Source organism: Halichoeres trimaculatus, unplaced genomic scaffold, assembly GCF_033239565.1.
Source record: "Halichoeres trimaculatus isolate MK-OKI-2021-1 unplaced genomic scaffold, fHalTri1.1 fHalTri1_scaffold_16, whole genome shotgun sequence".
NCBI lineage: Eukaryota > Metazoa > Chordata > Actinopteri > Labriformes > Labridae > Halichoeres > Halichoeres trimaculatus.
Genome location: NW_027437194.1, coordinates 8,595,018 through 8,620,890, shown reverse-complemented (window position 1 = coordinate 8,620,890; position 25,873 = coordinate 8,595,018). Strand labels below are relative to the sequence as shown.

Sequence of the window (25,873 nt, the reverse complement as noted above, 5' to 3'; positions counted from 1 at the left end):
TGCTGTGTTTGCGTGTGCACACTTTGTTTGGATTATGTATTCATAGCGTGTACCTTTTGGTTATACAAACAAAACAAAGCAGCTCAGGCCAAGGGGGGGATGGAGAGCCCAGTACCAGATGCATAGCATATTTAGCCCCAGACGCTAACGAAGACAGATGACTTCTCCCCCGTTTGGAGCTCGCATTGTGAGGCTGGGGACGAAGAGAGAGGGCACTATCATCACACAGACACACCAGCACTATCGGTCGCTGATGAATGGTGGAAGGCACAAACATAGCGGACACTTAACGTCAACCGAGCTGTGCATTTTTATGTAGCGGGACGGTACGGTGGAGCACTTAGAGCTCCTGAAATGATGGCTGCTGTTGTTGCTGTTTTATAGGGAAACAATGTGAGGAAGGGGTTGTATATGTGCTGTCAGAGGCTCTTAGTGTGTTGTTATGGGGTTTAAGTAAAGGAAGGGTTTAAGTAGTCCTCTGCTTCTCCTAAAAGTTTGTTTACCAGTCAGAGAAGATAACCTCCTTGTCTCATGAGTTTTATTTTAGCTTTGGGTTATAGTTTGTTTGTTGTAAAAAAAACTACAGTTTGAATGATGGTTTTCATTTTTAATGTCTTTTCACACTGAAAATTCAAGACATGGTATTCCCACCCCTGACATTTACATCTTGTCTTTAATACAAATGTCAAAGAGGTGTGATTTTCCAGTTGTTGTCCAATTGAGAGTAGAGTGAGAGCAGGCTGGATTGTAAAATAGTTGTTTTGTATTATTATTTATCCTGTATTGTATAGGAATATAATATTAATGAGGAATATTCTCATTAAGATACACAATAGCCATAGGCTTAAACAAGTTAACATTACCTTTTGATTCTCTAACACTCATCACAAACATGGATGTGAATATTATGCTGATGCAAATGCAAATGTTTTGGCTTTACTTTTCGAAGTGGCCCCATTATCCATCTTTAATGAAATCTGTTTTTGACCAATACATTCGTGCATCAACTTTAAGCAATTCATCTAGATTTGTTTTTTTTGTTCACTTTGTTTCTAAGTTATATTTTGAGATTTTACACCTTTATTTGGAGAGGACACTTGAAAAAAGACAGCAACAGGGCAAAAGGGTGAAAGAATCACATACCGAAAAAAAGGGCCTCAACCTGGGACACCTGCTACATGGGCTTGCGACTTAACCTGTTGACAAAACCCACACTGAGTGGATGTATATATGACTTTCACACCTTGTCTCGTCTTGCATGAAATCATGTCTAAAATTGGGACTTGGAGGTGCAGTGTGTAATATTTTGTAACATATAGTAGAACAGACTTGGTAGAAATGTGCTATAATATTCTTGAGAAATAAGTTAAAATAAGTGTTAAATTTAAAAACTATAATATTATACAGCTAGAAGAGCACTCAAAGAGCACATACCTCTGCCAAGGATATTTTGATTCTTATGCAACACTTGAGTCCTACTTTAATGTTATACTCCCTTTCAGCAGACTGAATAATTTGTTACCTGACAGTGTTGAAAAGTATGATGACTCAGTACATATTTCATATTCCGGATCTTGGGATCCAGAATATTGCCAAGATCTGGATCGTGCTTTTTCACCTGTCAGAAATTATTGTGACCTTGTCTTGTATTGTTTTGCCAAGCAATCCGACCATTTATGGTGGAGTTATATACACTTATGGTGAAAACAGCCCTATCTCACAATGATAAAGAATCCTTCAAAAAAAAATCCTGGATCCAGATGGTGATCCAGATCACCTCCAAAATTCAATCAATTCTTTCTTATCCCATTTTGAACATTTCCTGAAAATTTCATCAAGATCCGTCTGTTACTTTTTGAGTTATGTTGTTGACAGACAAACTCTCCCAAAAACATAACCACCTTGGTGGAGGTAATAATGTAACTATTACTTTTTTTCTCAGCTTATCATAGAATTTTGATCTTTGCAATGATGCAGATACATTAATTTTGTAATCAAGGCTAGCCTGTTAGCTGGCTGTTTCTGGCAAGTGAATTTTAATAAGATGTTGGTAATAGGAGGGAATTTTGCAAAGTGTCTTCAGTTTTTACAGCTAGAAACCCTGAGCTTTATGAAAGCTCAAACCAGCATGTTTCTTCTGTAGCACAGGTTGGACAAACCTAGAAGCATGTTTGTCATTGCATTACATAAGTGTCCTCAAAAGACACTGTAACTTCACCAACTGGAAGGGTGAGCAAAGAAGTGTTTTAAAACAGAATCTGACTGCTAGATATTCCTATACTCCCCTTTTATACACACTGTGCCTGTAATTTAAACCCTGTTCTCACTTTATTTAAGTGTTTTATTTTGGCTTATAGGCAGCCTGCCTTTTTACATCTTTGTAATGATGTTATTGAACCAATTAAACTCAAACTCATTCAGTTTAAAGCTGCTTAGGTGATGTCACCATGCTGCTAGAGGAAGGAAACATTTGGTTCTGTGTCCAGGCCGCTCCTGACGTTTACCTTTACAGATGTGCCTGTTTGGTTAAACGGCTGTGACACTCATTGGGACGGGAGGGGGGGTGGCTTATAGGCGAGATGGTTTAAAGAGAAAATGGGAAGGCCTGATGACAGAGACAACATAGGAGTTTGTGCAGCTGTTTTACCGTGATGGATCTATTATCCAGCCATTACAAGATAAATGATCGATCCCTCCCATCCTCCCTCCCCCTGCACCTTCTGCAAAATTGAAATGAGAACAGAGAGGCGGGGCAGGGAGAAGAGGGAGGGAGGGAGGACTATGATTAGGGGCTAGGTGAGATGCCCATTAATTTAAGAGAAGAAAAAGGGAGGAGGAAAGAGGAGCGGGAGAAGGGAGGATAGGCCGACCCCACATCGGGCCATCAATCAAAAAGGCGCACGTTGTCTCTGGCGTGATGACCCAGCACTCTCTGCCTCTCTGGCACCCTAATTAGAATTCATAGCAAAATAGATGCAAGGAAACGGTTTGGGCCCTTCATAATTTTATAGGAAATTTATTGTTATTAGAAGAACCATTTGCTTAGTGTGATTTTTCCATTACCGGCTTGTCACGCAGGGTAGATAATATGGTCGAGGAGGGGGAGGAGGGGGATGAACTCCATAGATTGGGGTGTCAGTTTTGTTGATGGTGCATGTAGTTTACCTTGGAGCGTGTGTCTAATGGGGGAAGTTGGTGGAGAATGCACAAAGCCTTGCTGAAAGGATCCACACGCTCAGACTCAGTGCCGCCTGTAATAGCCTTGGAGACAGGGGAGAGCGACAGGAAGAACACCAGGGGAGAGCGGTGCAAAAATACACATCAATAAATGCTGCAGATATATGTCTAATTGACCTCTCTGAGCAGGTGTGATGTGTTTTCTGAGGTGTTTACTGAGCGGCCTGCTATGAGGCTGTTTAACTCAGACTGTATGATTATAAAAGTCTATTTGTGCTGTGTTTATTGGAATATCTTTGAAGTGTATCAAAGTCTGGGGGCCAAGCTTTTGCACCAAGAAAAACTTGTGCAAATGAGCCAAAAGGTCCCCAAAATATCAGTTCCAGAAATCAGTGATCCCCTGCTGTGGGAAACACCTATAGGCCAGTCCAAAAACAGACAAAATCAGGCCTAAGATACTTCATTTAACTGATCTGTATAAAATTAGACTTTCTATGGCCACATATTTCTGTGTTACTTCAGTTAAGCTGCCTCCACAGTTGTTTTCCTGGTTTGGCCAGTTATAATGTGGCCATGTGAACATGTGGCCAGATGGAAGCCACTCCTTAGTAAAAAGCACATGGCAGCTTGCCTGGAGGTTGCCAAAAAGCACCTGAAGGACTCTCAGACCATGAGAAAGAAGATGCTCTGATCTGATGAGATGATCTAAAGCCAGGCACCGCTAATCACCTGGACAATACCATCCTTACAGTGAAGCATGGTGGTGGCAGCATCACGCTGTGGGGAAGTTTTTTAGCAGGAACTGGGAGACTAGTAGTCAGGATTGAAAGAGAGATGAATGCAGCAATTTACAGAGACATCCTAGATGAAAACGTACTCCAGAGCACTTAAAACCTCAGACTGTGGGGATATGTCGGAAGACAAAGTTGTCAACAATGCAAATATTGTTGATGGAGCTAGAGCTGTGGCTCAGATAGAAAAGCTCAAGCTGAGGAGGAAACCAAGGTGGGGCTCAATTGGTTTACCTAGAGAAGCTGCTCCAGAGAAAGAGGAAGAACCGACTGAAAAAGATCAAAAAGTTCTTCAGCTGTGCCTTACGGGGAGATTTTAGACAACTTTTTTGGAGGTCTCTGCTTGATAGCTGTGCAAAAAAATGTTATGAAAACTGGTTGCTCTCCTGATCAGCTACCTTGAAAGTAACAACACTTAAACTGATTATTTGTGTTGTCATCATAGCTTTCAATGTAATTTCTGCATCTGGGAGAAACTTTAACACTCAGAGAAAACCCCACATTTGAAAATTTTGTTGTCTAAGCAATAAATGGGAGTTAAAGTGAAATTAGCCCCTTTACCAGGTGTAATATATTTCTCATTTAACAGATAGTTGCTGGTTGACATTTTTCATGAACGCAAAACTGTTCATGTCAAGGTCTCCATCTAAGCGTTTCATGGTGATGAAATGGTGTCTTGGTCCTTCGGATGGGTTGGTTTGTCTTTCTGGGTCCACATGCAGCATATGTTTCAAAAGGCTTATGAATGGCTTTGTGGCTTGTGTGTCAGAGTGTTTCTAGCTTCTAGGGCTGTATTGGTATCTGGCACCCCGATAGAAGGGTACCAAGAAGTGGGACAGTACTGGTCAGTAATTTGGGGACCTGTCATGGTTTTAGTCAAAGGAAACGCCATAAAATGCGTGCTGCATCAAGACAAACGAAACTGAACCGCTTTGTGAAAACAGAGCTTTAGTTGCTAGATTGAGCAACTTTTCAGACCCCTCAGTGACCCTTTCTCAGAAAAGTGCCATGGGGCCCTCCCTCATTCCAAACCACTCACAGGTCCTCCTCACTTGAGTAGCAGTCCCTCCCAGCTGCAGCCAGAGCAGACAGATAAATGTCCCATACACAGACCTGCGAGATAGCAGATCACAGGTCGAGATGTGAACGTGAGATTTCATGTGTCAAAAATAAATCATGTATTGTTTCTTTTATTGAATAACAATAAACAAAGATGCCACAAATGCTGTAGACTATCACTATCATGTCTGGTATCAGCAACTCTGGGCCTGGATACTTTTCCTTAAAGTACATGAAAGGAGAAGGCTGAAGGAGTGACTGGTGTCTAAAGGTTTAACTCATGGCTAACACTTTGATTTGAAATAGTTTTGAAAAAGATCTGCCTATCCTGCACCATTGTTGTTGACAAAGTTGGTATAATTCTTGCCTCTTTGTGGTTTTGATTGGTTGGTCAGGGAAAAATGACAGAGCATTGTAAGCACGCCCGAACAGCATGTGAGCTTCAAATGCTACATTGTGTAACTATGAATGTTTGCTGTTACTACTACATGGGTTGAAATCAGTTGCCATTACCTTATTCAAACAAACCAGACTGCTAGCCACGGATGAAGTTTGAGGTATTAACAATGGCAGTAATGTTAAAAAACAGTTTCTACAAGAAGGATCAGAAACTGAAAACCACAAGTGACAAAGCCAGTCAAAGGGCTTTTTCATATGGCTTTGATAGGTGAATATCAGTCAAGGGATCAACTGGTGTTTCAGTGTAAAAAGCGACTCTCTTAATTGACAGCTTTTGCATCCTTCTTTAACAGCTTCCTTGCTTCTGCTCTCATGTGTGTACACAATTTCTGTTTGAGGCACTGAGTTGATGTGACTTCATTTTGCTGGTTTGATACCATAAAATGTACTCACATGACCCTCCAGTAATCTACTCATCAGTGTTAGTCTGCGAATGTCAGGAAAGCTTGATTTTAAACTCCAGTTTTTCTGTCAGAATCTAAAGACACACACTCAAACGCACACACACACGCACACACCTCTACACACGCTCTCACTCACAATCAATGCAGGCTCATGACAATGCTGATGGGTAAATGCAGCCGGTTCCCACAGGGCCACCAGGGGCCAGAAGGCTTTAATTGAGAAGACCAGATTCTGCTCCCCTCCTCTTCATCTTCTTCACCCTCGCCTGCCCGTGATAATGCTGTTTGCATATTAATACACCACCATGTCACTCACTCAGTCTCTCCATCCGTCTGTCAGACAGCAGGCAGTGCGGTTTGTGGGAGGGGGGGTTGAGGACGGAGCATGCAACAGCCAAATGGGTTTTTTCCTCCTACCAATAAAACGCGCTTGATTATCGGCTCCTTCAGCTGCGGCCGCCTCCTTCCTGTCCTCTTTTCTCTGTAAATTGAACCTAAAATGAGTTTTGTACCTGAGAAATAATATAATTTACAACAGGAACACTCTCAGTGATTGATCTGAGTCTCAGGCTTGTGTAAGATCAGTGAGTTAAAAGTTAAAACAAGAGCATTTTCCTTCTAATTGTCAAACTGCTACTTAAACAATGAGCTGTGTTTTATAATCAGAGTGTAAATTGGTGTTGTGCTTGTTTAAGTGGAATTACAGGATGTTCTGAAAGTTAACAAGTGTTTTATTTCCCTTGAGTGTGTAGATTCTGTTTTTATCAAGAAAAAGTTCATTTATATAACATCTTTAAATCTTCAATTAACTTTAATGTTTGCATTTCTCTTATGAGTCTCCTCTTTTTCTTTCTTTCTTTCTTTCGTTTCTACCTCCAGCTGGTAGCCGGCAGCGTGGTGATGGCTTTTGAGGAAGTGTGCCCGGATCGTATCGTTCTGATCCATAAGAACTTCAGGAAGCTGTGTAACCTGCTGGTGGATGTGGAGGAGTGGGGACAGGTGGTCATCATCTCCATGCTGACGCGCTACGCCAGGACGCAGTTTACAAGTCCCTGGAAGGAGGTGAACAATTCCCCCAACGTTCTTGAATCTTTAACATCAGATGGAAAAACACCTCTAATCTGTACCTGTGATTTGTTTGATTATTTCTCTTTAGGGCGCCACATTTGATGAGAACAACGATAAGACGTTTTATGACTCTGACACCGAGGAGAAGAAAGACGAGCAGGAGGCCAAACCGTACGTCATGGACCCAGATCACAGACTGCTGCTCAGGAACACCAAACCTCTGCTACAGAGCAGGAACACAGCTGTGAGTTATCAAGACTCAGAAACACACACATGTATCTGCACTAACTTTAAAAAAGGACAGCCTCCTCCTTTTCAAGACTAAATCACAGGAAAATACTTATGAGACCAAATGACCTCTTGTCAATGTCAAATTGTAGGTTTGCCAGAGTGTTTATTTGGTGAACTATTTTACTTCATCATTTACCAGTTTTCATTGAGAAAATGTGGCGTAGACATTGGCCTGAGCTCAATCACCAATCCATATCAAACAGTGTCTTATAATGCACCACTCATTAGTCAAAGTCCAGTAAACAAAAACCAAGAACACCTAGCGTGGCATCAGCAGATCCATCAGAAAGCTAATATTCATTTTTCAATGACAGATGAGACAGAAACGGCCTTCGTTCAAAGTATTTTCCTCCAATCTCTGACATAACAGATTACCCAGTCATTATTTTTCCAACTTTTCCTTTTTCACAAAAGAGACTGGGGCCTATCCTAGCTGTCTTTGGGCACAAGGCAGGTCACAGTCTTTCACAGCACTAACATCACTTATGGGCCTTTAAGAGTGAGAAATTGACCTGATAAGCATGTTTTAGGAGGAGAAGGAAGCAGGAGAAAAAGCTCCTGTTTGACCAGGAACAAGCACCAACCCAGGAACCTTCTTTCTATGGGGCAAGAGTGCTAACCACCGCATCGATATGCAGCTCCCTTGATGGACCAATCAGAGACAGTTGTTTAGAAACAGGGTCGTGCTTTGCTAGATGATGACATAGGAACACAGCGTCTTCCCCTAAGTAAAAAACCAAGATGGTAGCTTCTGCTGCACGGATATCATCAGGTCTGGATCAAACACTGGGTGGTGTATTTTTTAATGAAACTAAGGCAAATCACTGCACTAATATTGTTAAAAGTATAAAAAAAAGTTCCCCTCCACCAACTGAATAAAACCAACCAACGTTGGTGTCTGTTCAGTTTCAGTGTGAGCTCACTAGGATTTTTCCAAAAGGGAAGTTTCTTTGTTAGCGAGAGAAGACATGTCGTCCTTGGAGTACATAACTTCACAGAGTTAAAATGAGAAGTCGGCTCTCAGTGAGTGTATGGCTGCAGTGATGTTACCCTTTACACCAGCTTTGCCTCTAGCATTGGCTTCTCCCACCAACTCACCAACTTAGCGAGATCAACAAGTCCGTGCTTGGGTCGGTGGCCTGATCTCCTCAAGTCTTCTTCGGTTTATATTTAGGCTCGCCAGGCATTTTTAGATAGTAAGGTGAAGCAATAGCTACCCTTGGGTTAGAGTGATCCATTGGGTGACACTATTTCAGGCCCTGTTTAAACAATGTTTCATCCTAAAATGTTAGAACGCAGAAAAAAATCTGTTTACGTAGACTAAAAACATTGTAGGAGGCATGCCAGGCCTGTAGTTGGCACTATAACTGTCTTGTCCAGAAGCGGCTTTTGGTAGCTCTCCACCAAAGTGGAGTTAGGCTGATAACCTGGAGTATTGGGGAATACTAAGAGCAGAAGTGGAGCAACAGATACTCATTTTGTTGAGAGACAGTCAGCAGATTCAGCAGCTTAAGCAGCACAAGCACAACATGGTAGTCCAAGCGTGACGTCAGTGTCCACTGAAAACACAGGCTTACTGTTAACACGGCAGTGGTGGCGGCGGCGTTTCAGAGAAATTTCACTCTGGAGGCCGTTTTCAAAAGTTTGCATTTTAGGTCAGCTGAAACACTTTTTGCGTGTAAACAAAAGGCCGAAATGCAACAATACTCTTGCATGTCACTCTAAAACTGTTGTTGTGTAAACAGCCCCTAATAGTGGAAATGCAAATTAGGGTCCAAACGATTGGAGCACAAAATCTCGCTGCAGCTTAGGTGGACGCCATAACAGGAAGAGACAAAAACACTTCTATTCACCCTCCGATTAAGGACTTTTCATGTGGGGTAGATTTATGTTCTAAGAACTTCATTTGGACCCTTAACTCCCGGAAAAACTTGAAAAGTTACTGAACTACATCATTGATTGAAGCTTTTAATCGCAGACTCTGCTTGTTTCATGCACAACTGTCTCAGGAGTACAGGTTCACAAAAACCCACTTCCCTTCTCTCACAAATAAAGCTTCACACCTTAACACACATAAAACAAAGTGGCTATCAGAACATGCTCACAGACCTGCCATAGTGCACCCTCCCTGCTACTTAAAAAAAAGACCTTGTGAGAGCAGATCTCCATCACCGGCAGCCTCAAGGTCTCTGTCGCTGTGCCGCCACAGGAGGAAAAATGCTCCTAAATGAAAGTGTTGATTAAAATGTGACATGCTGTGCCTTTGCACGCGACAAGGCGGTGACATCCTCCATCTTCATAGACGCCTGAAGAACTGCGTTCTGCTGGCAACGACGGACACACGTCCGCCTGCTATTTAAAGCTCTGCTGAAGAATTACCTTTATGGCGTGAGGAGAGAAATGCAGGTGGATGTTTTTAGATCAGAAGCAAAAACACAGCAGGGGGTCTTATGATTAACATATGTTTGTGTTCAAAATGAAACTCATCAAATCAAAGAAAAAAGAAAATGAAGCAATTGAATGTTTGATTTTCTTCTTTTCTAGGTGGTGATGTCAGTCGCTCAGCTCTACTGGCACTTGGCGCCGAAACATGAAGTCAGTGTTGTCACAAAGTCTCTGGTTCGGCTGCTGAGGAGCCACAGGTACAGCAAATCTGAAGACTTTCCATTCTTCATATAAACATTTCACCTGTGCTCGTATTGTTTCCTGATGTTTTCCTCTTTTTGCACAGAGAGGTTCAGTACATAGTCCTGCAGAATATTGCCACCATGTCCATCCAGAGGAAGGTAAAGTCTGCACACACACAGCTCAACGATATACAGTTTGTACGAGATTTTTACTAACATAACTTGTCTGAAATCAGGGGATGTTTGAGCCATTCATGAAGAGCTTCTACGTGAGATCAACAGACGCAACACACATCAAAACACTCAAGGTAACTGCACATTTAAATCTCAGTTTGTGACTCTACATCAAGGAATAGTTGAACATCCATGCCCCATTTTACACAAACTGCTTAAAAAACAGGAATCTGTGAGGAAACTAGTTTCATATTCTTGTAGCAGTATCATACTTTTATTAAGCGTGTAACAAAGTACAACCAAAGCCAGCTCGACCTTCTTTTCTCCTCTTAAATGAGCTTAAACTTACACCAACCTCTCCCTTATCTTGTTTCAGCTCGAGATCCTGACCAATCTGGCCAATGAAGCGAACATCTCCACCATCCTGAGGGAATTCCAGGTTTGTTCTTTCCTTTAAAATCTCAAAGCAGCTTCCAAGGGTTTGCATCACCTTTAAGATTTTGGTTATAACCCTGGTGTGGTGTCATCAGACCTATGTAAAGAGCCAGGATAAAGCGTTTGCAGCTGCCACCATCCAGGCCATCGGCAGGTGTGCTACAAACATCTCAGAGGTGACCGACACGTGTCTGAACGGGCTGGTGCTCCTGCTTTCTAACAGAGACGGTAAAAAACCTTCACATTGATCCTGATACCTGCAGCGTTTGAGTTGTCCTCTATTTGATTCCGCCCTCTTTTCCTCTGCAGAGACAGTTGTGGCTGAGAGTGTGGTGGTGATCAAGAAGCTGCTTCAGACTCAGCCCACACAGCACTGTGAGATCATCAAACACATGGCCAAACTCTTCGACAACATCACGGTAGGATTCCTTATTGACTCTGTTTCTGTGAGTTTAATTTTATTTACCCGCAATAAAAGTCATAGAGTCTTAGACGCCAGTTTACTTTAGGAGTTAGACTACACACAAAGTGCAGAAGCTATATCCTGTGATGTAACAGTTCTGGATCCAACTCCAACCAATTTTTTTTTTTTTATATTTTATTTTTCTTTAGAAAAGGGCAGGAATATAATTACACATTAGTACAACAGTGCTTTCCCTTTCCATTTTATGAAGAAGCAAAGCAAAGGAATTATATCAAAAGGGGATCTGTATAGATTAATCAGAACAGTGATACGGGGCAAGTTTCACTTTCAACTCTACAAGCTTTGAATGAATTCAAACCTCCCTGAATATAACCCTTTAACCCATGATAGAATAATACTGCGATACATCAGCAAATGACATATCCAAATCAGAGTCTAAGAAGAGGGGAAAAGAGAAAGAGAAAAAAAACCCAAAAAGATAATAAAAAATCAATAAATAAAAATTTAAATAAATAAAATAAAATAAAATAAATTAAAATATTAATAATAAAATAAATTAAAATAGTAATAATAAAATAAAATTAATAATAATAAAATAAAATTAATAATAATAATAATAATAATAATAAGAAGAAGAAGAAGAAGAAGAAGAAGAAGAAGAAGAAGAAATAGAAAAATAACTCCAACCAAATTTATTGTCAAACAGTATTTTCCCTGCAAAGTGTAAAAACTGACTTCTGCAAGTATCATACAGACCATGGCAATATATTTGTGTCATTTGGTTTCATTATTTAGTTTTATTTGTGACTTTTTTAAGGTAAACATGCCCCAAAGGGTAACCTCTTGGTGTATTTCACTATAAACTGAAGTAGAATTTACAGAATAAATAACTTTCTCCACTGGAGAAGGCTTTAAACTTTTTGTTTACTCTATAAACTTATCAGTTTAGAAAGAAAAGAGGATCACAATAACTTTTTTTAGGAGGACAGACTGGAAAAAGTAAAAAAAAATAAAAATAAAACAATCAAATCTTAACTTTAATGTTAGAACTTCCAGGGAAAAAAAACATTTAAAATCTCTGATGATACTCAGAAAACTCTCAAAAAGGTAAAAATTCTTTCTCTCAGGATTGAGACTTGCTTGTTCAGACTATTGACTTTACAAACATCTGATTTGAATTAGGCACAGTCTAGACAGAGTGATGCTAATAGGAATAAAATTTAATTTCTGATATTTTCTGTTGTTTTTACTTTCAGCTTTGTTTATATATATATATATATATATATATATATATATATATATATATATATATATATATATATATATATATATATATATATATATATGTGTATATATTTTAAGAATTCTGGGTAAAATCCAGGCTTGTTTTATTTGACAGGCTTATTTTTCACTTCACTAGTCTTACCCCCAAATTGTTTGTTGTAATCGCCCTTTTACCATTAGAAGAAGTGTCTATTTCTCATGGATATCTACACACCCCTCAAAGTTGCCCCCTGCTGGCCACTGGAGACAGTACAAGTTTTATTCGCTTCTTGGCTACGCTTTGCAAACCCAATGTTTACATCCACTGCCTGCAGTTGAATAAATTAATAACTTCTGTAAATATCTATATGAACTTGTTTCCTCCAGGTCCCGATGGCCCGAGCCAGCATCCTGTGGCTGATGGGTGAGTACTGTGAGAGGGTTCCTAAAATCGCCCCCGACGTTCTTCGTAAGATGGCGAAGTCGTTCACAGCGGAGGAGGACATCGTGAAGCTGCAGACGGTCAACCTGGCAGCCAAACTTTACCTCACCAACTCCAAACAGGTACCAGATTTTAATACCTTGAGATTCATTCAGTTACAGGAAAGATTTACTGAGTGACTCTTGTGGTAACACGATAGTGGAACCAACAAGCATTGATGTGGTTGCAGCTGGGACTCTTTTGTCCCTAACCCTATGTACTTAATGTGCTGTTTTTTCCATTTGTGTTTATTGTGAAGTTGGTCTCAAATTAATATTAAATGGCGTCAAAAAGTAAAAAGCCTTGAATGTAACTTGCCTTAAGCTGTAGGACCCCGTTTTTTTCTTGTTTTCTGTGCTTTAAATTTTTTTTTAGATAATGAAGAGTCCAGTTTCAACAAAGATGGCGTGACTGAAGTGTTTTTAATGTAATGGGGCCTCTGTGATCACTGCTCGGTGAATACAGACTCATTCAGTGAGCTGAGTTTATGAGCCCAGACGCTAGTTAGCGTAGCTTCTGTAGCTTTGTATTTGTTTTATCTTGAAGAAAATGACGCTACAAAGGAAGACAATCTTCTATAGTTTTATTTCTGAAGGTTTGATAGTTATAAAGTTCCTGTATTTTACTCCACATCTTCTTCCTCTCTTTCTCTCCCAGACAAAGCTGCTTACTCAGTACATCCTCAACCTCGGTAAATATGACCAGAACTACGACATCAGAGACCGAACTCGCTTCATACGACAGCTGATCGTCCCCAACGAGAAGAGCGGGGCCCTCAACAAGTACGCTCGACGTATCCTGCTGGCCCCAAAACCCGCCCCGGTGCTGGAGTCTGCCTTCAAAGGTACTTCACACATTCAGAAATCACCTCTAGTCTTTAGTTTGAAAGTGTTAACGCCTCTAAATCGACTCAGCGTCTGAGATTGGAAGCCATTCCTCTCAGGTAATTCGTCTATTTCTCTCTCATCTGGTGGCTCCGTTTGAAGAAGTATGCAAAGAGGTTTTATTATTCATCTGCCTCTGTCTCTGTGAAGGGCAGTTAGGTCAGACCCCTTTACCTTGGACTAATGAGATGGGTAAATAATTGAGCTAATGCTAACCTTTTTCAGACACTCAGAGGGAGAAAAACTCACCCTCATTTAGCTGCCTCTCCTTTCTGTCTCCCCCTGACAGAAGCGACAGAATCGGCCTCCAGCAGCATTAAAATTCAGAGGCAGTTTGCACTTACTGGATGTTTATGGAGAGTGTTAACCACCCCTGTCATTCTTAATATTCACCTTTTTTTCAGCTAGCATAGCGCAGTTTTTGGAGCACACCTCCCCCGACACACACATACTGATTATCTCTGTGTGTGAGAGGAAAACTGGAAATGAAAAGTGTTATTAAAAGCATCGAGAGGAGGAACAGGACGTCGAGTGCTTAAATTAAAAGTGTTTTAATATATACGGTGAGATTATCTCCTGGGTCTCTCATCAAAAAACATTCTCCTGCTGTAAAATATCACTCTTATTCTGCACTGCTACCTGAATGTTTCTGCCTTTGACCTCTGCAAGGATGGAAGGAATATTCACAATAGATGAATGCAGTGGAGTGAAAGTAAAGTAGTGCAAGAAATAAACCAACACAATTTGTGCTGGAGTAGTTTTTCAGCAAATGCTCTTAGTTTTGATTCATTTTATCATTTTTCTGTATTTTTCTACCCAAACAGTCACAGCCTTCTCTCTTATTTCAGATCGAGACCGTTTCCAGCTGGGCACTCTCTCCCACAGCCTGAACACTAAAGCCACAGGATACCAGGAGCTCTCAGACTGGCCAGAGGTTGCTCCAGATCAGTCTGTGAGGAACGTGGAGGTCATTGAGCCAGTAAGGACACACTCTTTATCATATTTTCACTTCTAATACGCATAATTCAAACTACCAGATTATCAACCCACAGATTTCTGTTTGTGTGTTGTTGATAAAACCGAGAACACTCACAGTTTAGTTTCACAAACCTTCATTCTTCTGCTCTCAGAGGCTCAGTTAGACGTGAACTTTTGTACCTTGTTGTAAGTAAAAGAACAAAATAATGAGGATCTTAAGTTTTGAGTTTAGGGCTCTTAAAACCCACTCACAGCTTCATCAGTGTTACTTCTCTTCAGCTAATAAAGAAACCTAATCAAACAAAAAAAACAACAAAGCACGAAAAGAGCAGAAGTTATATCATCAAACTTAATTTCTAGGTTTAATCATATTGAGAGTCCAACAGAAAACATATAAAGTAAATTTAGAACCTGAGGAGAAAACAAATGTCAGCAGAGGTGATTGGATTAAGTTTTGTTTTGGTTTGTTGAATTATTGAACTGCATCTTATTTAAGAAACAAAAAGGTGTTCTCTACAGACTTATAATGACTGAACTTACTGGTGAATTGATTTGTTTTTCACATGTTTAGCACCTTGAAAAAAGCTCACTTTCCAATCATTAAAAACCTGGATAAGACCCCTGGCATATACTTGTACCAACCCATATATTGGGTCATGTAAATGTGTTCTTCAAAAATGCTTTAAGTAAGCTACTCTAAAAGTTCTTTTTTACTTCTGTGCATGTTCAACAAGACAAAAATTACACAGTGTAGCACAAAAGCAAGCATCTCAGTATTTATCAGAATATAGGCAGGATATGGACCTTGTAACGTCACATTATGTAATAACGTCCCAATACGTAATAGTGTAATAAATTTTCGCTTTATTTGTAATAACGCTGTTATTACAAATGAAATGCAGGAACCCACATTTTGGAGTAAGGGATGCAATATGTGAGAACTTATTACATAATATGGCAAAGTTTACAACATATTGTGTTCAAGAATTGTATTACAAAATGCTGCAGATTATCATTATTATTACAAATGAAGTGAACATTTATTACATCATTACATATTTGGGCGTTATTACAAAGTGTGGCATTACAGATCTTAAAAAGAATATAAAGATAAAAAGATAAAGATAAAATATACTTTATTCATCCCCGAACAAAGTTCAACAACAACAACTTGCAGCAATGTGCAACAGCTACTTTAGGAAACAATGAAAGTGTGGAATAAAAACAATAGTGCGACAATAGTATGTAATGATTTCAAGTTTTTTAGCACATGCAATTCAGTAATCACTGTTTTCTGCCCAAGTTATTCTCAGGCCAGCACTGAAAGGTTTGAGTATTTTTGAGTCTGAGCCTGACAGCTCTTTTTCCTACAGACAGTTTGCACCAATGACAATCAGGAAAGTAGTTCAGAACTGCAATGGGGAAAAAACATCTGTGAAAAATCTCTGAAAAACAGACGCATCTATATTCTGCTCTTTTATCTTTTGTACTGCGCTCATTTTAATATCACATTTTCTATGAGGCCAATCCTCAAAAATTGTGCAAAATTCCAAAGTACCTTTACACTCCCGTTCCTGTGCCAATGGCATTGAATGTCTTATCTTAATTCTAAAACACTGTGATTAATGTTACCTCTAATCTCTCTGCACAGATTAAAGAGTGGGCTCCGACGGTCGGGAAGGCCAAGAAAACCAAATCTGATGAAAAGTTTTACTCAGACGATGAAGAGGAGAAAGAAGAGGAAGGATCAGAGAGCAGCGGCAGCGAGGACAGCAGTAGCAGCAGCAGCGGTAGTAGTAGTGAAGGTACGTTTTTGTCCATGTGTTTGAGTAGGTAACATGTTTTTGCTTCAAATGATTTATAAATTCTGTTTGAAATATTTCACTAACTTTAGCATCTCTGTTCAGAGTCGGCCAGTGAGAGTGAGGAAAGCAGCTCGGAATCTGGAAAGACCTCTGGTGACTCTGGACAGAGCTCGAGTGGATCTGAAAAGAGCTCCAGTGAGTCTGAGTCCGAGCAGAAGAAGAAGAAAAAGACCAAGAAGGCACCACAGAAGAAGAGTAAACCCACAGCAGAGGAGAGGTAATCCCTTCAGATCATTAGACTCTGAGAAGTTTCTCTGTCCAGATGTTTCCTGTTTCTTCCTCTTCTTCTATTCCTCATTTAGCTAATGGAGCAGGTGTGTGTTTGTGAGAGGCTGCAGAGTCGTCATCAACAACAAATGCGATGAGAGCTGTGCTGCTTGAATAGGCTCTAAGTCCCATCTGTTCACTACTTTAGACACTTTTATCATCTATATGACAACACACCTGCTGGCTCTGTCCCTCCTTCTGTTCAGTTTAAACCTTCCTCCTGGAAACTCACTGTGGTTTCCACTTAATGCAGAAAATTCTTGAATTTATGATGATTTTTTTCCTAAACCTGATAACTTTTACATTTTTGGCTTCAACAGCGGGGTTTTCTCTTTTGTTTGTGTTTCTTCAGCTTTCTAAAGCTTTAGTTTTTTAATAAAACCGCAGCACTGACGTGACTGCCTGCAGTTTATGCAGATTATCTTTTTACTTTTTTCACCAGGCTTTGTCATCACTTTTATCAAAATATATTATTTATCTGCAAATTTCATTTCCTGTTCTCTCTTTCAACAATCTTTGGAAATGTTAACAACAATTATGCTTTGAAAAATGTTTATTTTTCCTGTGACAAAAATGAAACCAAATGCATTTTCTCTCTGAAACAGTTTGCCCCCAGTAACCTCAAGTTTATTTCTTTTGGAATTACATGACTACAGATCATATAGAGCAGGGGTCTGCAACCTTTACTTTCATAAGAGCCATCTTCCCTCAGCTCACCTGGATTAAAATTTGTTCTTGAGCCTCAAAATCTACTTTATCTTCACAAATAAGACAAAATAGGTGTATAAAAATCCAAACATAGTAAAAATCTAGTGAGCAATTAGCAAAGCGAGAAGTTTTTTTGTGTTCATAAAATTGTACATATGATGTCTTATTTTTTTTTTTTTTAAATTTGCAAATCTTTTTTAAAAGAAAAAAAATTATTCTATATATATCAAATATTTGCAAAACATCATAAAGTTTCAGTTTTTTTGTTAGTTTCAAAAATGGGCAAAAAATAAAAAAAACTAACTTTAAAAACTTGCTATTTTTTAAATTGTAAAAAAAATCAAATATTTGCAATTTAATAAAAAAAGAATAATAATTATAACTTAATTGCAAAAATTTGCAGAAGTTCCAAAAATTTTAAAATTTACAAAAGTTTCAAAAAGTTGGAAAATCTTCAAAAAAAAAACAGTATTTTTTTTTCTCAATTTAAAAAAATGGCCAAAAATGGCAAAAACTAAAGAAAATAATTTGAGAGCATTATGCAAGAAGTAATGCATAATTAGTTAGGCAAAACATTAAGAGTGAAAGGGCCGCATGAGGCTCCAGAGCCTCAGGTTGCTGACCCCTGATATAGAGGCATACAACATGTCAAAGGGCGTGGTCATACTGGCCATCCAAACCCAACCATACTCGAGCACAATTGGCCCCTGCAGAGCCTTTCCCCCCTGGAGTATGGCCAGTGGTCACACCACTCCAATATGAACCAGACTTTGGCAAGTATCACACAAGTGCATGGCCTGCCTACGTCATCGTGAAGCGCCTGCTTCGATGTGCGATCTCATCAGAGTCAGCACAACGAGACAGAGAGAGAACTGCTGCAAATTTTTGTGATTTTTGACTTATGTTAAGTTGTTTTGGTCTGACACAGCCCTCTAACACCCCTACTGTTGTTTAAAATGATTGTTAAGAGGAGCAGAAAGAAAACAGAAGAGAGAACTATTCTTGTTCTTATTTAAAAATATAAGCATGTTTAAGCAAAACTGGGTCAGGTTGGCAGAAACAATATGCTCAGAGGGCGCTGAAGTTGCAGGTCTACAGACATATCAGCGAAACAACTTTGGGAAATCCAGTGTGTCAAGCTCTATATCCGATGACAGAGAAACATCTTGCAAAAAGTTCACACCCTATGTGACTGTAGATTCTGCTGTTATGAAATCCCTGCCCCTTAAAAAAAGGGGGGCTCACAAAGTCTTTTCTGCAGCTCCAGGCTTAGCATCTTCACCCTGAGCAAAATCTTAGGCCGCTTAGTTCGCATTAAAACATGCTTTAAATTCATAACATCCACCTTCAAAACTGAATGTAAAGTTTTTATTCATTTGTAAACAGTAGTGAACATAAATGTTACCATTGTAGCAGGGTCTGCAGTCCCTTAGCAGGTCAAAATGAAAGCATCACATTGTTAAACACACAAACACACAAAAAAGGGTGTCTGCAGTTTTGGGTTTCTTATTGTAGACTTTCGGTTTGATTTTAAAGCTGCTCAGAGAATCAGAGGTATTAATGCTAGTTTTTGCTTTTACAGAGAAAGTTGACAGGGAGGGGCATAATATGAGACTGCATATCTACATGATGCAATATGAAACTAGAACTACATGATTGAGCTCATTCTTAACCGTCAGTTATTTGATATTTCATCTCACCTCCCTATTCCAACCAGTTAATCAACCAGTATGGTTAGTAAGCTCTGCAAATCAGGAGTGCAGCTCTCATGATACAAATTCCTGCAAAATAAAGATAAAACAAGAGTATGGGATGAATCCCTCAAGGGGGGGTTGTGATGTTTGGGGTGACCAGTAGCGCCTGTCACAAGATAATAACAAGTACTCATTTTCTAATTACAGCTAGATTCTAATTAATTGTGCAGAAAAGCTGAAAGAGCTGAACTTTTTCTCCAAGAAGCACAAATAAAACAAAAGTCAACCCTCCGATTTGAAACCTGGTTAAAGCTCAGATGATTCTTCTACAGCTACACCTCTTTCTCTCCTGACTCTCTGTCTCACACACACACACACACAGACGTGCACACACACTCACACACATCCGTCCAGCAGAGCTGCTGGAATATCGTTAGTGTGAGTTCCATTAACAATCTAATCAAGGAGAATTTTCCTCCTGTAGCGTAACCCACATTTACATGGCTAATGGATAATGACTTTTGATTGGTCATTTAGCAGCCTGGTGTTACCAATGAATGAGATTTGAGTCATTACTACAGAATATGCTCACACACTCTGCCTCTAACACACCGGCACATTTACTTTCTTCTGCACTCTTCCTCACTGGCTCAAACACACACACTCACACACACAGCGTACCTGATTTCTGTGTGTGACAGGCCGCCGGCTGACCCTGTTCTCTCCATTAGAGAGAATAATTAGAGCAACTCACCCCAGTGCTCAAACACGCACAAACACGCACACACACACATACACACAGTAATTAGAGCAGCTCACCCCAGTGCTTCCACAACAAACACAGCATAATGCCCTCATTACGGCCCAGTCATTTCAGGCAGGGCCTAATCAGGCCCACAGTGATTTATATCACTTTTTCCTGTTCGCAGCAAATGAAATCTGTAGGCCAAATTAATACTGGCTTTTCATCATCGCACAAGTTAAAAAGCCAGTTACCGTCACAATTCCCCTCATTAATTTAACGGCTGAAAATCCCGGGCAGGCGGAGTAAACACTCATTATCAGGACAAATTGAAGAGGGACGAGGAGAGAGTGGAAGAGAGGCGAGAAAGATGGAGAAAATCTTCTTTTGACTGAAAGCAACATTGAATTAATTTTACAAAGAAAAGCCGACTGATTGGTGTTGTTGTGACCTGAAGCTTTCCGTTTGGATACTGATAAAAGTTTGCCTGTTTCACTTTGCACGAGCAGGGTTTGTCTAGATGTTAGAATGATGTTTGAATAATGACGTCTAGCTACGCACGAGACCTTAGAGACTGTAGTCTTTGCGTCTGAGCAGGTAGAGGCTTGACGGAGGCATCGTCCAATCAGACAACTTCTTACTGTCCTGTGAAGGACTGTCATGAAATATATCACAAAAAAAGTTTCCACAATAGATTATCTCCTCCAGATTTAAGTTTACATGCATTAGTTTTTACTTTTTGTGTGTCTCCTGTGATGTCAAAGTCAATGTTCAGCTCTCTTCTGAGCATTCCTGTTTCATATAACACGTCTCTCCTCTCTTGCGTTTTTCAGTGACTCAGATGAAAACGGTAACGGCCCCGTACCTCAGGCCAGCAGCTCGTCTTCTGAAAGCTCGTCCTCCGGCTCAGAGTCCGACATTGAGGATGAGTCTGACTCAGACTCTGCCGTACCACAGAAGAAGAAGAGTGATGCCAAACCCAAACCTAAGGTGAGGATAATGTCCACCTGTTTAAAAAAAGTGGATTCAAATCTAAGAAAAAAGATTTCTAATCAGCTTCTAGTAGATTTGTTTGTCTGTATCTTCTCCTGTGGGTGGATCAGAGTGCAGTAATTGTCTGTTTTTTTTTTTTTTTTTATTTACTGCAGATGTCAATATTTTAAATATTTATTTATTATTTACATTTCTGTTTTGCCCAGGAAACAACTTTTTTAAATTGTTTAAGCATCTTCATTGTAAATTTGTTTTTCCAGTGTTTTATGAACCTCTGTCCAAAAATTTGCTTGTTTTTGGACATTCACAAAGTATATACCAGTGGCCCGCCTTCAGGCCTCCTTAGTCTCTCCTGCGTTTAGGTTTTTCTCTTGTAAAACGGGTCTGTTTTGATGTGACCTCATCAAATAGTTGGTGCTTCTCTATTGGGATTCACATCAACATTATCATTCTTCTTGTGTTATCTAATGGTCTCCTTCTCTTCCCCATTTGTTTTTATACATATAGAAGTGGAGTGAGTTTTTGTTGTTAAAAATTCTTTTTATAATCTTGAGATGTTAAAGTTTTTTTGTCATTTGATGGCAAAAGCAGCTTTAGATGCCAAAAAAAACATCTGTTGGTTTAATTACTTTACACATTTTAAGGTAAATCAATAGTCACATGAACTTTTGATTTTTTAAATTGTTATTAAAGGGTTCAATGAAAACAACTCATCCATAAAACACAGGTAACAAAAGAGTTTGTAGATTTAAGATTAACACAAATGAGCTTTTCTCCACCTCATAAAATGTCCAGGATAGGATTCTCCTGTATTAATACAGTCTGGTTAACAACATTATGTAGTCTGAATTTGTTTCAGACAACTTGTTTTTATGACTTTATGGGACAGGACAACCGGAGAAAGAGAGGTAAAGTGGACAGCGGAAAGTAAAGGATGAAATGCAGCAATTAAGCCTTTTCATGATGGTTTGTACTTATGGGTATAAAACAAGGTATAAAGTTCATGGTTGAATTCGGGAGTCATAGGAGTGGGTGCTGCAGAAAGGATTATTGCCCCGGCACACCAAGTGTACCTGATTTCAGTTTCACTTATGATGCACAGATTCAATCAGCTTGTTTCTTTTTGGGACTTCTGTGGTGATAAGCGTGGCTTCCTGATTTCTCTTTTTCTCAGTACAGTCTCAGTGCACTTTTCATAGTGATATTTTTGAGCTTTTCACCTTTCTTTTACACTCTTTCTTGGACAAACAGTGCTCTCGAGACTGTGTCAAGATTAAACGTCCTTCTTTCAATGGTCTTTTTATTGAAGACTAAAAATGTTGTAGATTGTCCAATTATATATTCTTCTCCCCATATGTAACAACACTCATCACAGAAAACACAATCACATGAAAGAAGACAACCAGAATGTGATACTTTTTGTGATGGAAACTGTGAAACTGGTGTAGAATATAAAAAATCCAAACTGAGAATTGAAATCCTCTCAGTATAAACTTGGTATCTCTCCAGGGATTTGTCTTCCCATGCTTCAAAATCACAGTTTGCGTCCTGTGATCTAATTCTGCTCCTCTGTTTCAAGCTTTATTTCTTCTTCTCACCTCTTTCATCTGTCCTCCTCATCCCATTATTCCTCCCTCCATGCTCTCCTTTTCTGCACGATGAAATTCTCATTTCATACACTTTGTCATCTGGACATGGCCTATGAATTATGCATCTCTGTCTTCTTGCTGTTGCTGCTGCAGATCTCCATTTGCTAACAAGGTTTCCATCTCTATTACAAACACCTGCAGGTGTGATAAGATACGGACTCTAACTTTATTGTTTGTTCGCTCTCTGGCTCCTCTCATGTTTCTCAGTATGAAGTATGCAGAGTGGGATTTTATGCTTCTTTATGTGGCATGTGTAGAGAGAGGCGTTTTATGGGTTTGTTGTGGTGCGAGGAGGAGGCTCGTGTTGTAATTCCCACAAATCAACACCTGAAAACAATCCTGAGTTACAGAGGGTGATGTGTTGTGTGCATGACCGGGATATTCCCCAGACAAATGTTACTGAAGATGCAGTGTGTCGGTGTTTGTGATGGATGTGTCGATTCCGCAGAGTCAGAACTTTCTTTTCCTGCCTATCCTTCTCCTGAATGTATCGTCATATCAGTGTTTATGTGTTTTCTCAGGTGGAAGTGAAGACGAAAAAAGAAGTCTCCTTACTGGATCTGGATGATTGTAAGTTTGCACTTTAAGCTTTCCTCTGTTTTAGCTTTTTGTGTTTGTTCAAATTCTACTCATGTAAACCCGTAATTTTTGATCATTAGTCTCCAAAAGCTCAGATACCGAATTCATTCCACCTGCCAAACTCCTGGAAAGCAAACAGAAGAATTATAACAGCAGAATGGAGTTTATTAGTTTAGATGTGCACCTCTTTCTGAGCATTAACTTTATAAGCAGGAAAAGGTAAAGAGCAACCTGTAGCCCAAATGAAACTCACCAAAATCATGCACAACCCATTTTCTGCAGCTGTTTTGATCTCTTGCACATCCATCCTCAATATTTGAATCTAAATCTAAGATGTCAGTTTAAGGTCCAGAAAGACTAGTCATGTCATTATTTTCATACGAAAAATAATTGTCTAAGATTTTGGTGCTCTGTCTCTGACTTGTTTTTTCTTTTTTTCTTTCTTTTCTTTTTTTTTTTTTTTTACATTTTTTAACATAACTGTGAAAAGTATCTGTATTTGCATGCGTGACTGGTAGTTTTTCAACTTTTGGACGGAGAAAAATTTCAGAATTCTTTGATTTAAGTTTCTCTATTTATAACTTACCTACTTAAAAAAAAATAAAAACTAGAAAAGTACTCAGAGAGCGCAAGCATATTGTGATTGTCAGACAACACTTAAGTCCTACTTTAATGTTATACTCCCTTTCAACAGACTGTACGCTACAATTTGGTGTTAGTTGCAGGTTGTATGATAATTTGTTATCTGACAGTGTTGAAAATTATGATGGCCCAGTACATATTTCATATTCCAAATCTTAGTATCCAGAATCTTGCCAGGATCTGGGTCATACTTTTACATCTGAAAGAAATGATTGTGACCTTGTCTTGTACTGTTTTGCAAATCAATCCGATTATTTATCGTGGAGTTATATACACATATGGTGAAAACAACACTATCTCACAATGATGAAGGATCCTCTAAAAAAGTCCTGGATCCAGACGGTGATCTGGATCACCTCAAAAATTTAATCACTTCTTCTTTATCCCATTTTGGACATTTCCTGAAAATTTCATCCAGGTCTGTTCGTTACTTTTTGAGTTATGTTGTTTACAGACAAACAAACAGACAAACTCTCCCAAAAACATAACCTCCATGGCGGAGGAAAATATCAGTTTCCTCATACTCTTATGTATTGAAAGAACATTTCAAAAAGTGTATCTTAAAAGAGGGGATACTGTGCTTTCTCATATTTTAACCATGGACATAAAGAACACGTGCTAGATTTTCAGACCTTTACATTTTTATATGTTGCAGAAATTCCCTGAATCTGTCTGTAAACTGATCCGAACACTCTATTCTAAAAATTAAATGCAAGGTCTTCACAAGACTTTAAATGACGAGTTCATCACATAAGACTCTCTTCACTCTTTCATGACACATTGAGGGTGCGGGCCTTAAACACCAAAGTCTGCACATAGCTCTAACCTCAGCAAGCCTCCACAGGGCTGACCAATCAGAGGATGGGTGGTGGTGGTGGGAAATTCTTAAAGAGACAGCAGCTAAAACGGAGGGTATATTTGTAAAAAGCGCAAACCCCCTCTTTAAAGCTACTGTGAAGCAAATGTAAAGAACTAACTCAAACCCTAACAAGCCTGTTTACACTGTCTTGGTCCTTCTCCAGTCTCTCCAGCTCCAACAAATGCACCAATGTCTTCAGTCATCTCCTCCAGCCTGCTGTCCGACCTTGAGGGCCTCTCTCTATCCAATGTCTCCTCCACCATGCAGGTCAGTACATACGTTTGTGTGTGTGCTTGTATTAAAAACACACACAGGGTGACATTTCCTCCATCAGCGTGTGTTGGGAGCCGATCGTTCCTGTGAGTCTGACACTGACTATGAGGTGGTGAAATGAGCCTCTCTCCCTCGTGGAACATTTCTGCCTCAGACGCTGACTATTGACCTTTTCTGCCTTCTTATATTTATAGCCAGTCAGGAAGGCAGCACTGCTCGGCCTGTTTCCTGTATCTCTTATAGTCTGTCTCTCCCTCCCTGGCTGTCTTTTGCTCTTCCACACCCTTGAACTCTATTTCTTTGTCTCATCTAGAAGTCTCTCTCTTATCCCTCTCCCCCTCTCTGTCACCTTCCATCTCTCTCAGTCAGATGTTGTGTCCCTCGTGTCTCGGCGTTGTGTATGTCTGATGGTTGACCTTTCCTGGTGTGACGGCTCCTTTCTCTCCTGGCTGTGTGAGCCGCTCTGGATGTCTGTGTGTTTTGTATCTTGTCTTTCTCCCTGGGGAGGAAATGTCCGGACTATTCTTTCTGCTGCTGCTGTGTCTATTTTGTGTCTCACAGCCACGTGTTGAAATCTGTTGTTTGAGGAGATTTAATACACGCTGAAACCTTGTCTTTAATATGTTCAGGGTTCATAGATGTCAGGGTTTGACATTTATGTTGTAAATACATCTTTTATGGAATCCAACTAAGATTTAATTATTTATAATGTAAAAATTTAAGGCTGAAAATGTCGAACACAAGGATGCAATAACTCAATTTTGCAAAACCTGATCACCTTTTTTTGTCTTCTTACTGAATTAAACTTGGTTTAAACAGAGTACCCAGAGATGTTTTTTATTTCAAAGTAGGAGAAAGTGCAAGAAAAAAGAGAAAAGACAGCTGTCGGAAAGAAAAAGATAAAGGATGCAGAGCCAGGTTAAAAAGCCTGTTTTGGTGAACACTTCCCTGACCAGGTTAGGCTGTATGCTCAACCACCCCCTTCTCATCCAATTGGATAAAGCAAAAGAGGGTGATACCAGAGTAAAAGAGTTAACAGGGAGGTGTCAGGCAGAGGACAGGAATTAAAAAAGCCACCAAGCTCAAT

At 39.6% G+C, this 25,873-nt stretch overlaps 1 protein-coding gene across 1 annotated transcript in view; it reads left to right on the top strand.

Annotated features, from left to right (window-relative positions):
* The window catches only part of ap3b1a (adaptor related protein complex 3 subunit beta 1a), a 78,259-nt gene that overhangs the window by 16,798 nt on the left and 35,588 nt on the right, over positions 1-25,873 (top strand). Inside the window, exons 7-22 of the mRNA XM_074691021.1 lie at positions 6,770-6,952; positions 7,047-7,202; positions 9,794-9,891; positions 9,981-10,035; positions 10,113-10,184; positions 10,427-10,489; positions 10,581-10,713; positions 10,795-10,904; positions 12,560-12,736; positions 13,311-13,497; positions 14,386-14,516; positions 16,167-16,320; positions 16,423-16,597; positions 20,625-20,781; positions 22,955-23,003; positions 24,677-24,780. Of these exons, the coding sequence (XP_074547122.1) occupies positions 6,770-6,952; positions 7,047-7,202; positions 9,794-9,891; positions 9,981-10,035; positions 10,113-10,184; positions 10,427-10,489; positions 10,581-10,713; positions 10,795-10,904; positions 12,560-12,736; positions 13,311-13,497; positions 14,386-14,516; positions 16,167-16,320; positions 16,423-16,597; positions 20,625-20,781; positions 22,955-23,003; positions 24,677-24,780 (2,004 nt within the window). The remainder of the gene's footprint in view (positions 1-6,769; positions 6,953-7,046; positions 7,203-9,793; positions 9,892-9,980; positions 10,036-10,112; positions 10,185-10,426; positions 10,490-10,580; positions 10,714-10,794; positions 10,905-12,559; positions 12,737-13,310; positions 13,498-14,385; positions 14,517-16,166; positions 16,321-16,422; positions 16,598-20,624; positions 20,782-22,954; positions 23,004-24,676; positions 24,781-25,873) is intronic.